Source organism: Panicum hallii, chromosome 6 (genome assembly GCF_002211085.1).
Source record: "Panicum hallii strain FIL2 chromosome 6, PHallii_v3.1, whole genome shotgun sequence".
In the NCBI taxonomy this organism is placed as follows: Eukaryota; Viridiplantae; Streptophyta; class Magnoliopsida; order Poales; family Poaceae; genus Panicum; species Panicum hallii.
Genome location: NC_038047.1, coordinates 987,509 through 1,001,593, shown reverse-complemented (window position 1 = coordinate 1,001,593; position 14,085 = coordinate 987,509). Strand labels below are relative to the sequence as shown.

The 14,085-nt window shown below is 50.4% G+C and overlaps 3 protein-coding genes across 3 annotated transcripts; all 3 read right to left on the bottom strand.

Moving 5' to 3' along the window:
- Positions 1-37: 37 nt before the first annotated feature.
- On the bottom strand, positions 38-2,732 carry LOC112897721 (fructokinase-2). The gene is made up of 4 exons (XM_025966110.1): positions 2,454-2,732; positions 700-1,245; positions 484-600; positions 38-398 (listed from the first exon to the last, which is right to left on the bottom strand). The coding sequence occupies exons 1-4, from the start codon at positions 2,658-2,660 to the stop codon at positions 267-269; spliced, it is 1,002 nt and encodes a 333-aa protein (XP_025821895.1). The 5' UTR covers positions 2,661-2,732; the 3' UTR covers positions 38-266.
- Positions 2,733-4,621: 1,889 nt separating this feature from the next.
- Positions 4,622-6,102, bottom strand: LOC112897222 (peroxidase 47-like). The gene is made up of 2 exons (XM_025965470.1): positions 5,793-6,102; positions 4,622-5,678 (listed from the first exon to the last, which is right to left on the bottom strand). Exons 1-2 carry the CDS (start codon positions 6,018-6,020, stop codon positions 4,941-4,943), a joined length of 966 nt encoding a protein of 321 aa, XP_025821255.1. The 5' UTR covers positions 6,021-6,102; the 3' UTR covers positions 4,622-4,940.
- Positions 6,103-9,443: 3,341 nt separating this feature from the next.
- On the bottom strand, positions 9,444-12,583 carry LOC112896804 (GDSL esterase/lipase At1g71691-like). The gene is made up of 5 exons (XM_025964932.1): positions 12,346-12,583; positions 10,436-10,560; positions 10,108-10,347; positions 9,761-10,010; positions 9,444-9,664 (listed from the first exon to the last, which is right to left on the bottom strand). Exons 1-5 carry the CDS (start codon positions 12,581-12,583, stop codon positions 9,444-9,446), a joined length of 1,074 nt encoding a protein of 357 aa, XP_025820717.1.
- Between the last annotated feature and the right edge of the window lie 1,502 nt (positions 12,584-14,085).

Genomic DNA, 14,085 nt, shown 5'->3' with positions numbered 1-14,085 from the left:
TCCCAATCACATGACGCCATTCTGAATTTCTGATCAATTGCTAAAAAAATCCACCACGCATGCCAACTTTTATTAATGCCCCGGGCGAAAACCATGTTCATCTCACACACCGCACACCACACTGAGCTAAATTAACCCGCACGAGAACACCAGCCATCTAATAATTAAGAAGAGCAGCTAACAATCTCCTAATGATATGAATTCAAAGGATGACGTCGAGGGGCGACCAAGGCGGCGCGCGGTGGTGGAGGCGGCGGCGGCAGCGTCTAGTTGCCCTTGGCGATGAGCTCCTGCGCGGCGGCGACAGTGGGCAGCGCCGGGATGGCCCCCTTCTGGGTGGTGCAGATGGCGCCGCAGGCGTTGGAGAACTTGAGCGCCTCGCGGAGCTTCTCCTCGTTCTGGAGGAGGATTTGCACCAACGGTTAATCGTACATAGATAGATGCTACTAGTTTGCTATTTGTTGGATTACTGAGAAATCATACGTGGAAGATGTTGTCGTCCTTGGCGACGTTGACGAGCAGGGAGCCGACGAAGGCGTCACCGGCGCCGGTGGTGTCGATGGTGTTCACCTTGTAGCCGGGCACGCTGCCCTTGAAGTCCTGCACGTGATCGAACAAGGCGAGAGAGACAGCTTGTCAGTTAGCAGCCGTTGGTTCCTCCAAGAATCACAAATAATAATACGAGGCAAAGAGTTGGACCTTGGTGAAGTATCTGCATCCCTTGTCGCCGTCGGTGACGATGAGGAGCTTGAGCCCGTCGAACCAGAGCGAGAGCACGTTCTTCTCGTCGCTGGCGTCCCCCTGTGTGAGGAACGCGACCTCGTCGTCGCTGACCTTGATGAAGTCTGCCTCCTTCCAGATGCTGAGGATGCCGGCCCTGGCGGCCTCCTCCGAGGGCCAGAGCGGGAGGCGCACGTTGGGGTCGTAGGAGCAGAGGATCCCGGCGGCCTTGGCGGCGCGCATGGCGGCGAGGTGGGCGCCGCGGCAGGGCTCGGAGATGAGCGAGATGGAGCCGTAGTGGAAGATCTTGGCGCGGCGGATGAGGTCGAGGTTGAGCTCGGCCTCGGTGAGCAGCATGTCGGCGCTGGGGTTGCGGTAGAACATGAACTCGCGCTCGCCGTTCTTCTTGAGGGTGACGAAGGCCAGCGCGGTGCGCGCGTGCTGGTCGAACAGGCAGCCCTCCGCGTTGACGCCGTTCTGCTTCAGGATGTTCACCAGCATGTGCCCGAACTCGTCGTCGCCGAACTGCAAGGAGTAGTAGGAACATCAGCGAGCGCATGCGTGCAGCTCGAGACAGAACACAGATGTTTGCAGGTTTGTCAAGCTGCTGGCAGCGTTCATCAAATGTTTGTTTTTTCAGTTTCTTAATCGCGGAAGACTATATTCATTCCTGCAGATGTAGTACCGCTTAAGCTTAAGACATTGATCAACGATGAAACGAAGGAGAACATGGTTTTTGCTGTGCTTAAACAATTGCAGGTTTGGGTTCTTGGCAAGGCAAGGCGACCCCAACCGCCACTAACGGACGCGCCGGTGTCAGATCCGAGTCAGCCGGGCCCCATGGGCGGGGCCCACAGTGGCACCTCGTAACCCCAGAGGTCAATAACGTTAGCAGAATTGTAATCACGCCCCGTGCGTGCACAGTAGAGAGCAGGCACGAGCGGGCAGCAGAGTGTGTGTGTGTGTACGTACGCGCCCACGCGTGACCCCAGAGGCCACCAAATGCAAGTTGGGCGCATCCCACGACACAGCCAGCCACACCAGCTCCGCGAGGCAAAAACCACTTTCAACGCGACGCCGCACGGCTACCACGTGCTGGGCCCCACAACGCGTTCTGGCTTTTGCAATTTGTTAGCATAGTAAGCACCCAAACCAGCACCAGATTGGTAGACGTCGTCTACAGATTCAACCAATACTTTTTTTTTTGGTCTCTAAGAGGACAAAACGCTAGACAAAACGACGGCAGGAATTCGAATAAGATGCAGCAGCTGAGCATCATCAGCACTAAAAAGTAAAGTAAAGTAGAGCTCGGCGGCGGAAATAGCGAGAGGCAGCGCGAGTTGAGGTGAGGTCACGCGGCGACAAGAACAAACAGCTCGTTTGTCCCGCCCGCCCGCCCGTCCGTCGAATGATGCGGGGACACGGGCGCAAAGATTTTCCTACCCAGAAATGGCATCTCTCGCCCGGAAATAACAAACAAATCGCGCGCTTCAAAGTGGCATCACATGACGTCATCGGCAGAAACGTACTGCCTGCAATGCGACAACGATCGCAGCGCGACGGTCAACGCCCGGCGATCGCCGCCAGATCTCGCCGGCGGGGGGCACGGGCAGATCCGGATCGCCCGCCCAACCACCAGATCCGCCGGATCTAGGCGCGGCCTGGCACGAAACCCACCACTAGCTACAGCAGAGCAATCAGATCAAATAGAATGCGCACGATCGGGAGGATACCTTGCCGAGGAAGGCGGAGGATCCGCCGAGCTTGGAGATGGCGCAGGCGACGTTGGCGGGCGCGCCGCCGGGGGCCTTGACGAAGCCGCCGGACTCGGCGAGCGAGAGCCCCGCCACGTCGGGGACGAAGTCGATGAGCATCTCGCCGAACGACACCACCAGGTTGTCGGCCGACGCGGCAACAGCTCCGTCTCCGAGGGGCGCCATCGATTCTTCCTGTCTAGGCTAACGGAGGTGTGGATTATTCTCCGGCCGTAACAAAGGTCTGGTTGCGGAGGGAGGAGGGGAGGCCCCTGCCTGGGTTTTATAGACGGGAGGACGAGAGGGATTAGGATTAGGATTAGTTGCTAACCGCGCGCGATTATCCATCCGATCCGATTCGCACCCGTAGAACCCGCCCGCCTGGGTCTCGGCCTCCCCGACGTGTGGGGCATGGATTGGGGTGGGACCCGCTCATGGCGCGTCGGCCGATTTGGTGTACCAGTATGTTTGAAAATCGATGATTGGATCCGCCCGCGCCAGGCTTTTTGCAGAGGCTGGGGCCACCTGTCGGTCGGTTTTTCACCTTTTACCCGGCTATTAATTAAGGAAGCTGGGTTGGATTCATCCGCAGAACCAGGGCAGCCTGGTGAAGGCATGAGAGGTTGTTGGCAGTAGCAGCTTTCATTACAGCACGCAGCTGCATCGAGATCTGGGATGGGCTCGTCTGAGCTGGCGCTGGCGGGACGTCTCTGTTTGTTCGAGTCCGCTGCAAGCAAGGTGGCCGGTGGTTTGGACCAAACCACCAACCAATACCGTCGGCTCCGAAAACCATCTCGCCTCACCTGATCTGGCAGAAACGAGCGATCGATACGAGACGACGGGGCAACCTGCGAGCTGCAGCATCAGAGAATTTTCCTTTTTGCCGCGACAGGTAAATAAATATTAATTAGTGAGGAAGTGTCCCTTCTTTGGGTGCACAACAAATAAAGAAAAAGAATATTAATTAGTGAGGAAGTGAGGTTCCTAACTTTTTATATTCCGGAATGGGGTTCGGTTCCACGCGAATATCAGCCAACAAGTGCTGTTTTTCTTTTCTCCCCATCACCATCGTCCATCCAGAACACCCGGAGTCTAAGCTCTGCGATTCTTCCATCAAAAAAAAAAGAAAAAGAAAAAAAGAAGCGATGAAGGCCCATATGTGGAGATACGGCCCAGCAGCTCGGAGCTCAGCACCTGGGCGGGTCTCTGCGCGGAGGCCGAAGGGCTAATGGCTGCTCACTGAGTCACTGGGTGTGGAAATGGACGTGCACTTGTAGCATTTGCATTTGTATTTTTTTTTAAAAAAAAGTATAAACTAGCTAACCAATTCTTAGCGAACGTAACAATTTGTGTCCCATAAATATTATATTGTATCCAAGAAAGGCCACGTGTCTGGTTGTGTCACATGGAAATTTGGTTGATACCATAAAAGTTTTCACTCAGTTTTTTTTCTGTGTAAAGAGATAAAGAAATCTGACTGTTTTTTTGCTTTCCCGTCATCCAGATCCTTTTTGCCTTGGCTAATGCTTCATGGCCACGTGGCCACACATTACTGGTGCAAAAAAATCGACTGATACATAACAAAAAAAAAACACTCGATAGTTACGTAGTCACTCCCCTTTCATTTACGTTTCTTTCCGATCTCGAGTCTTTTTCTTTTCCTTAATTTCGTGGCCCACTGAGCAATGGCTCCACCCGCCAGGTCCAGCCCAATTCGGAACCTATCCGACCTGCCCTTGGGCCGGGCGCCATTTCCACGGCCGACAAATCCATAGAACTAACTAGTTTTCGCTGATTCCCTAAAAAAAATATAAAGTTTCGCTGAAATTCCATGAATTTCGGCCTTGATGAACGGAAAAAGGAGACAATTCGGGTGAACCCTGAAGTTTACATTGTTTGATTGCATTGTACAGCTGGTGACAATCTTTTGCCCTAGAATACGCCTTGTGATGTGGTGGTGAACTGGTGAACTAAACCACCTTTCTTTGGTCTTGAAGGTCTAGAAGAGGTTGATGCTTAATCACTAGCCTCTCTAGCTTGAGTTTTGCATGAAAGTAGAAAGAATATTGCTAAGGAAGTTTTACAAATTCCAAAAAAGATTCTTTCAGGTTTATCTGAACACATCCTAAGAAGATAATTTTGAAATCTTTTTGCAAGCATAAATCCTTGATTATCCCCTTATATTATTTGTCACAATACATAAATACATTAGACCATCCCATTATTTGCTTTCAGCCTCTTAGTGTCTACCTTGATGCATGCTGGGCACATGTATCGATCGTACACCAGTGCCATGCATGCTTGTTTTACTTTCACACAAGCCATGCAATATGCATATACGTACGACACCTACACATAAAAGCACATGATTTCACACACACTTGCTGACAAAGAGATCTAGACCGACCGACAGTACATAGCTGCATGCATGTATGTAAAGTAAAACTTGGGAGTTCGATCGATTGATTAGGAGTTGATGACCCAGCATGTCTTCCTGATCTCGCCCTCGTCGCCTTCCTTGAGGTTGATCTGCCCCATCTTTTGCATCCCCTGCATGAACGAGTAGAAGAAGTAGTCCGGGTTCATGGCGAACGTGCTGACGATCTCCTTCGTCTCCGGCGACTCGAACAGCGTCTGGTCCGAGCTCAGGAGCCCCCGCCGCGAGGTCAGCTCCCGGTAGTAGACGCCGTCGAAGCGGGTGCTCGTCCGGTCGAACGGCGCCGTGCCCGAGTCGCCGCCCTTGCAGACGGAGCCCAGCGACTTGGCCAGCGACCCGTCCAGCGTCTCCGTCTCGGCCTGCAGCCGGGCCTTGAAGCTGGCGCAGTGCGCGATGCCCAGCGTGTGGCCGCCGGAGAGCGCCACCATGTCGTGGACGTCGAGCCCGACCTTGTCGAAGATCTCGATGAGGACCGTCACGTTCTTGATCGGGGGCGGGAGCGCCAGGAAGGTGTCGGAGTCCACGGAGCGGGTCCCGTCGCGGCGGCCCAGGGGCACGGGGTAGTAGGGCCCGCGCGCCATGAACACGGAGTCGCGGGCGGCCAGCGCCAGGACGTCGGCGCAGGAGACGACGCCGGGGCACTGCGCCTCCAGGGCCTCCTTGATGCTGTCGATCACCTCGAAGCCGCGCAGGCTCTTGTTCGCCTGCGCGTCCTTCTCCGCCGTGTTGCCGTCCGTCGAGTTCAGCAGGACCGACGCGTCGCAGCCCTGCGGCAGACATTTGTGTCTCAGTACTGTCAGTGACCTGAACCTGATCGTGTCAAATAAATCCATGGAGGAGGAGATCTAGAGGCTACGATTAATTAATCAGTAATCCGCCACCTGCACGAAGCAGTCGTGGAAGTGCAGCCTGAGGAGGCTGGCGGCGAGGGTGGGGTCCTTCATGAGGGCCTCGCCGACGACGTTGCGGACGATGTACTCCGCGAACGGGCAGGTCATGCCGTAGTAGTCCATGCTGAGCTCGGCGGCGACGGGACCGGCCAGGGCGGCGGCCACCTGCACGAGGATCAGGAGCCTGACAAAGCTCTTCATCATCTGGGCGCGGCTCATCTTCAGCTAGAGGTGTGCTAACTGTTCCTCGGCCCACCTCGATATCGAGCGACCAGAGGAAGAAGAAGAAGATGAGCGAGTGAGCACTTGCTGCTTGGAGAGTGCAGCGGGGCAGCTATTTATAATGTGCCAATGCAGCGGGATCGTCTGAATTATTGCTGTATTTTTTTATCGTATACGCAACGTGGTCTATACACACACATGTAATCTAACATGTACTGATGGGGTGTCTCTAGTGCTGTAGTGCAGTACATGGATGAATCCAAAAGAAAGGCCGAAAACATGGCCACTAGGAGATCCATGATCTTGCCAAGAATGGCCTACTTCTCCATGGAGTCAAAAAGAACTGCAGATCACTTACCACCAGTCGCCACTCGCCACTTCGCCACCCCCACAGTGCCCTATACCGTCATGCAACTGAAACATCTATCGATCAGTTTTTTTTTTCTGTGCGTGGCAGAAAAATTATTGGAATGATCGCCACACTGTAGTCAGCACACGACGAGCAATCGCATGCCGTAGCAGAGGTTAACGGTGGTGGTGCCTAACCCTGGGACAATACAAAACTATTGTGATGAGGAAACTGAACTTTTTGCTGGAACATGCATGGTGCGTCGTTGGGAGTGCACGATTGGGTTGTTGTTGCCTGTTCCGTCCTGAAGAGATGGATCGTTGTGGGCGGCCGATCGACCTCCATGACCAATGCTCTCCGATCCGATCCTCCCGCCGTACGTCGCCATCGGCAGCGTGAGTGGGTCACTCGATCTCCGTTCCTCTTTCGCTCCTGCTTTCCGAATGAAAGCATGCACGCCGCCACGACAGTTCAGTAGCAGTCAGTTCATGCATGTGAGACAGTAGCGAGAGTGAAGTTCTCTTTCAGATAAATCTATACCTGCAGTGCCTGGCGACTAGCCGACTATCACGTATGTCGATCGTCCATGCTAGTGCTGGTGCCATGAATGGGAGAAGGTGTAGCATGCAACAAGCCGCCCCGCCAATGGCGGCGACACCACCAGGGCTTGCTTGGAGTTGACATGGCCTGGCTGCTCACCGCACGCGCGTGCTCCAGTTCCTGAACCTGCGCCTGCGTCACGCAGCATTGCTCCATTTGTATATACGTTTCTACGAGACTGCACCTGAGAGCTGCAGCCTGCAGTGGATCGGAGCAAGATAAGCTGAAGGGTTCGACGTGCGTTCCAGTCCACAAGCTCGCTAGCTGCACATGGTGGTTTGGTCACTAGATGTATTGGATGGAAGATCATGAGCACTAGTGAGGCAGTGATGCGTTACTGACAATAAAAATCTGCAACTTGTGAGATATCCTGCGTTGTTGATTGATTGGTTTGACTGTAACTACACTAATTGTAGCTACAGAAATATACTATCTTACTGCACTCGTGCAGAATGGCATGGATGTATCTTTAGCGTAATTCATCTTGCAATCATGCATGGTGGTTCGTTGACTTTTGTAAAGCTTGGTTCAGAACTTAAGGATTTTCTTTATATATAATCGGGGAAAAATTGAGCAGCAGTTGAGATGTATAGACCAAAATGTATTTCTAACCTGAAGCATCTATCTTTTTGATAAGCCAACAGCACAGTACAAATGAACACAAGAATCTGATATAGTACAAGGCATAGATTGGAGAAACACTCAATAACCTGTAGATGCTCTGTGTGTGCAGCACAAATATGGATTCTCTCTTGGTCGGCTCTTGTTCTTGGCTATGATTTAAGATCCAGATCGCATGCACTCCATGATTAGGATCAGCACATAGAACACAATTGGACAAGCAAGTAAGCTGCTAGTGTCTGCATACGCATTTTCCTTTGAAATGATTGCTTCCTACACATTGTTGCATGAGAAGATGTCCACTGAGATAGCATTCACAACAAACACTGAAGGTGTAACAAGTAAAGTAAAACACTACTCTAATGATGTGGAAATCTTTTCACGAAACCATGAAGATGTGGACATGCATCAACATATCACAGTCGGTCAATGCAGCTTCCTTCTTGGAGTACATGGTCCCCATTTGGCAGTTATGTACCACCTATTAGAATCGCAACAGCCCATATGACTTAAAGGATATTGAGAGAATACAACACAAGCTTACACCGCATCAATAACAACTAGATGAGCCTTGTAGAAAACCTTAGATGATGAAGTTGAAGCAACCATAACAAGAGGATAAGATTTTGACAAAGCCAACCACAGTTTTTTAAAGCACAAGTCCACAAGAGTGTAATAAGCGATTGTCGCTCCCTCGCAGCCTACTTTACCTCTCCGTATTACTATTTGATTCTTGCCTTATACAAGAACTTGCCCTTGCCCACCTGGTGTAATAAGATTACCTGCTCTAATATTCTTGATCACTCCTAATTTCCCACACAACCCTTGAATGAGACATTCATTGGTTTGAGTTGTTTCCTCTTGCTTGGCTTGATCACTGCGATGTGCGTGCCAGTATCCAGGCTCTGGAGCACCCAAATCTTCCACCGGAGGGCTCCTTTGTTGTGTATAGTTTGGTTTACCACACCACAGTCTCCTTGCCCCTCCATGCCATAGCCCATAGGGGTTTGTCCTGCATCCAAACTCCATCTACTCATTGAATCGACACTGCACGATCAGTCCCAGGCCACCACGTCTTTCTTCTCCCTACGACTCGTAGCTTCGTCTTTACAACCGTTAATTTTGTGACAATCTTTGCAGGAGCTAGTATATGAATGTGTTTGACGTCAACTATGGGCGTGTTTGGTTCTGTGGGTGAGGTGAGCTTGGCTCGCACCTACCAGCCAGGCTGAGAGGTGAGCCAGGCTCAAAGCATACAACGTGTTGATGTTTGGTTGACTAAATCAATATATTTACAGGATCAATACAACCATGTACATGATCAACATAACAACTGTTTGGTTGGCTGCACTCGTATATTATGTATCGATTTGAACTAAAAAGATAAGTACTAAGATCATATATATTTTGCTTGAATCCACAACATATTACTTATTATTAGCATATTAAACGTTAATCTACTTTAAAATATACTAATATGCCTTAAGATATACTAATTATTGACTAATACCATCATTAACTTACTAGTAGGCTGCATCCCGTGAGCCTGCCTCCGGATAAACGGATTTCAATCTGCGGAGCCTGGCATCCCGTGAGCCAGGCTCGCTGGCTGCTTTTGCATGCTGCCGGCCAGGCCCAAACCTCTGCCCAGGCAACCAAACTTCCAACCACTGCATCTCCAGAGCCTGGTCAAGGCATATACAGGGAACCAAACGCCCCCCATGGGTACGGATCACTTCATGCATGGAGGCGGTCTCCAGATTTTATTGGTTTATACTCGCTACCAGTACAAACAACTGAACAAGGAGCACGGAATCGACCATCAAGTTGTCATCATCTTGATCAGAGGCTCAGAGCCTGGCAAGCTGCCCAACGTTGATGGGCGCCATCACGTCGGCGCCGCCGCGGAAGGCCTCCCTGGCGATGATGACGTTCACCGCCGCCGTCGGGTGGTACGCGTCCCAGAACACGTAGCGCTCCCGGTCGGCGCACGGCGGCATGAACGGCAGGCACGTGATCTGCCCGCCGTTCCTCCCGATGCCGCAGCAGCCCCTGTCCACCACGCTGAACCCTGTCGCAATCGCCATGACCGCCGGTCGTAATCATCTATCTATCATCTGATGCAAGAAGACGGGCGACGATCGAGAGCTGTGTGCTTGGTTATTACCGAAGGCGGCCGGGTTGGCGAGGATGGCTTTGAAGATCCGGAAGTTGTCGAGGTACGTGAACCGGGCGCCGGGGAGGTTGGCGTTGAGGCCGTCGAGCATCGCCCTCACGTTGGCGTTGAACGGCAGCACGAGGCCGTCCACCACCGGCGAGCACCGGCCCGCCACGCTCTGCGCCAGCACGGTCGGGATGCACCCCATCGACCCCACGCCGGCCACCACAAACTTCCTGGCTCCGGCCCTGTACAGCCTCTGACCCGCATGCGCATGTACGTCAAGCAACACGTCGTTGTAACGAAGGGAACGGCGATCGCCGATGACGACGACGGCTTTGTGCTAGCTAGCTTACGGTGAGCTGGGAGGCGAATTGGTGGGCGAGGAGGTCGGCGAACTGCCGCGGGTCGTAGCGCTGCCTGGTGTCGTAGTTGGGCGCCAGGTAGTTGTTGAGGTAGTCGTTGCTCCCCATTCCCACGAAGACGATGGAGCGCGCGAGCCTCTCCGCCGCCGCCGACGCGCCGGCCGCGGCGGCGATCTGGGCCACCGTCGACTCGAAGTTCTGGATCTGCTGGTTGAACGGGATCCGGCCGGCCTGCATCGCAATTCGCAGGTAAAGATCGACCGGTTCTTTGATCTGGTTGAAATAATGGGAACACATGCCGCATGGCTGGTCTGCTTACGAAGTTGCCGCCGCTGTCGTCGAGGATCCCGGCGGCGGCGGAAGCGTAGTTGGCGCCCTGCAGGACTTGCTGCACGGACGATGCTTGCGAGTAGGGCGGCACCAGGGGCAGCCCAAGCAGCTCAGCTGCAAATTGACACAACAACAACTCTAGCTTCTTCATCAGTTGATCGACACTGCAGTGATTGCAGACATTTTCAGATTGATTGATTGAATTCAGCAAACATTTCCAGATTGTGCTGTCACTCGATCTGTCAGATACTCAGATTGATTGAACTCGGCGTCTGTTCAGCCAGTTAAAGAGCAACGAGCTCTGTGCATTTCTACCCCATGCGCATAGAGTTCAGTGGAGCAAGCTGGTAGTCACGCTCGCACGCATTCAACTACTACAGAACAAGATGGCCATTACAAAATTAAGTCGCAAGCAGAAGACGATGCCATTTGATCTACACCAGAGCAGAGAGATTCAGTGCTCTGTTAAGACAGTTATTGTGTTCCATAAATGAAAGTGGCCTGAGTTATAGATTATATACTGCTCTATTTTATTTACATGTTGTATTATATTTATTTTAAATCAAACTTAGTCAACTTTAACCAAATTTATAGAAAAATAATAATAACATTTATAATACTAAATTTGTTTCATTGAATCCATCATGATGTATACGTTGATAGTATATATGTTCAATAGCATAGTTGTTGATTATATTTATTTTAAATCAAACTTGGTCAACTTTAACCAAATTTATAGAAAAATAATAATAACTTTTATAATACTAAATTTGTTTCATTGAATCCATCATGATGTATACGTTGATAGTACATATGTTGAATAGCATAGTTGTTGCTATATTTTTTCTATAGATTTGATCAAAGTTAGCTAATTTTGACATAGGACAAACCTAATGCGACATGTAAATAAAAACGGAGGGAGTACTAATATCTGTTAATTCTGTGATCTATGCGGTAGTATGGACTAGAAGTACTGCAGCAACATTTTGTGTTCTTTTGTTGGACAAGAAGCAACACAATTTTTGTTTGTTTGAGCTGGAGTAACATTGTCACCACGCCGCTCAAGATTGTGTTCTTCTATTTTTCTCTAGGATATGCAAGGTAGTCGCATATTAAAACTGTTCCCATCTCAAGACGTGAATTTGGAGTCGTTTTCGGTGACACGAATGATGTTTATGGGGCCTGTGGCCACCGGCCAAAATTGGATTTAAATTTTAAAAATTTAGAACTAGAGAAAATATTCAAGAAAATCACATGTGCCGAGGAATATTTACGGGCTTATTAATGAATTTTTATAAGTGAAATAGAGTATCAAAACTAAACTACTGAAAGTCAAATCATTGAATATTTAGTTTTTTTAGGTTCTAGGTAATCCTATGTGCAACTAAATTTTTCCAGAATTGTTTAAAGTCATATACTAATTTCTAGAGACAAAAATCGAAAACCATGCGTATTTGAAAAATTAGTGTAGGGCTTTAGATATTTATATTCCGAAAAGATCAGATGCATGCATATATGACTACAGAAAGCTAAAACAAATAGTTCTCAAGGGAATGAAATTTCATTAAATACATAAAAGAGAACCTATATTTTATTTCAAAATGTACGAAATATATCAAGGTAATAGAATCTCCACGACACGAGCGGGAAAAAGAAAACCAAAGTTTTAAAGCAATTTCCAAATTTTAAAAATGCAAAAACTATTTTATCATTGGCCTTGCCATTACATCTATCATTGCCACTTGACCTAAAAACCACTCTAAATACCCATAAAAAACAGTCTAAATAATTCTAGACGAGGCTAAAAGGCAAACAATATTCATACTTTTGTGTTCAAAGATCATCCGCAGAAAAAAGACTCTGGATTGACGCGTCCTTGCCCAAGATTGACACACGTACCGAGCTCGTCGACGATGGTGTACCCGTTGCAGAAGCGGCCGGTGGGCCCGCCGGCGAAGTCGATGCCGTAGGGGAAGTAGTTGGCCTTGGCGAGCGAGGCGAGGTTGTTGTTGTTGCCGCTGTCGATGAGCGAGTCCCCGAACACGAACAGCGCCGGCGCCCTCTCCTCTCCTCCGCCGCGCGCCGCAGCCGCGAGCACGGCGAGGAGCAGCAGCCGCAGGCAGTGGCCGCCGGCCATCGTCGCGCTGCCTGAAGCTGCAGCAGTGCAAGCAAGCACTTGGCGCAGGAGAGGCTACTGAACCAACCTAGCTAGCTGCTACTGGCTCGGCCGGTGCAGAAGGTGTGGAAGGAGATGGGCGAAGCTGAGGAAGGTAATAATGGTGGCGATGCAGTGAGGAGTAAATGGTGTTGCCACCTGCCATGCGCCGCTCATGCCACGGCGGCGTGCGAGACAGCGCCATTCTAGCGGCACGGCGGGGGCCGCCGGAAATCATGGCCGTGCAGTAACTTGCACAGTGCAGCGTGGTGACCCTTTGCGAGGTTTATGTCAGTCACAGGCTCGAAAGGAAATGTACTGGCATGCCACGCTACAACGCCAATTGCTTGTCCTGTCCTCACCGGCCAGCAGCCCATCTCGATCTGGGGCGCAGAGCATGGCGGCAGCGCCGGCGAGCATAGGCATCTGATCTGCTGCTCGGTTCCGGCGGGCGTGCAGGCACAAGCAGGGCCAGGGCTGCTGCCGTACGTTGCACAGGGGGCGCATGCACGTCAGGGGAAGTAAAGAGGTGATCGTGCCGGCCGGGCGGGGCCCTGCTGCTGCTGCTGGTGGTGGTGACCTTGCCTTCATGAAACAGTGCTACGAACGGCTGATGCAAGTGGATCGGAGCACGCAGGCAGCGCTACGGTTGCATTGACGGAGCACAGCGCCGGCCAGACCAATCGTGTTTGTGATGAAGGGCTCGTGAGAGATGTGGTCATCGTGTCGACGGCGGACATCGATAGAGTGGATCAAGTGAAGATCAGACTCAGGGTGTGGCTCCTCCGATGGTTCTTTTGTAGATCCATTCTCATATTTGGGTGGGACTATTGTGGCGTTCAAAGTCACTGTGCGACGAGGTTTGTCGAGATTCTACTTCTGAATATTATATACAGCATCTGTGTTATTTTTTTTCCAGTAAATTCAATGACCATAATATATGATAAATTCAAATTGAGTATTTTTTAATCAAAATCAGTTACAGAAATTAGAGAGTTCATTTTTTAAGTCAACGGTAAACAAAAACACAATTTACATTTACAAACGAGGTCTACTCCGTCCATCAGCCATACAGCTCGTCGATCGTTAGCTACAAGTAAACAAGAAAAGAAAAACACATGCGGTGGATTCCAAGGCAACTAAACATTGATTGTCCATTAATCCGAGAAAAGCAAAGAATGATCCATTCTAAATAAAACTAAGCTAAGATGGTTACACATCGCGACATAACGATGGATGACTTACACGGCGGCGGCGGCAGTTTTATGGCAAGACGGTAATTCTCTATAATTGGATATTTTGCATAGTTGTTCCTGACAACACCGTAACATCCGCATCTATAAATAGAGGCACTTCCCCTCTTGCCATACCATGGCATAAGAGGTCTTAAGTAGAAAGTGATATGGTAACTATATAGTGTAGTTGTGTCCTGGTAGGATACCAATAAAGAGTGCAAGAGTCTTATGTTGTAGAACTTGTGAATA

Coding starts and splice junctions, on each gene's coding strand:
- LOC112897721 (XM_025966110.1), bottom strand. CDS start 2,660: ATGGCGCCCCTCGGAGACGGAGCTGTTGCCGCGTCGGCCGACAACCTG. Junction 601..699: donor GATGCAGATACTTCACCAAG/GTCCAACTCTTT, acceptor GATCACGTGCAG/GACTTCAAGGGCAGCGTGCC. Junction 399..483: donor AGGACGACAACATCTTCCAC/GTATGATTTCTC, acceptor ATCCTCCTCCAG/AACGAGGAGAAGCTCCGCGA.
- LOC112897222 (XM_025965470.1), bottom strand. CDS start 6,020: ATGAGCCGCGCCCAGATGATGAAGAGCTTTGTCAGGCTCCTGATCCTC. Junction 5,679..5,792: donor TCCACGACTGCTTCGTGCAG/GTGGCGGATTAC, acceptor TGTCTGCCGCAG/GGCTGCGACGCGTCGGTCCT.
- LOC112896804 (XM_025964932.1), bottom strand. CDS start 12,583: ATGGCCGGCGGCCACTGCCTGCGGCTGCTGCTCCTCGCCGTGCTCGCG. Junction 10,561..12,345: donor CACCATCGTCGACGAGCTCG/GTACGTGTGTCA, acceptor GTCAATTTGCAG/CTGAGCTGCTTGGGCTGCCC. Junction 10,348..10,435: donor ACGACAGCGGCGGCAACTTC/GTAAGCAGACCA, acceptor ATTGCGATGCAG/GCCGGCCGGATCCCGTTCAA.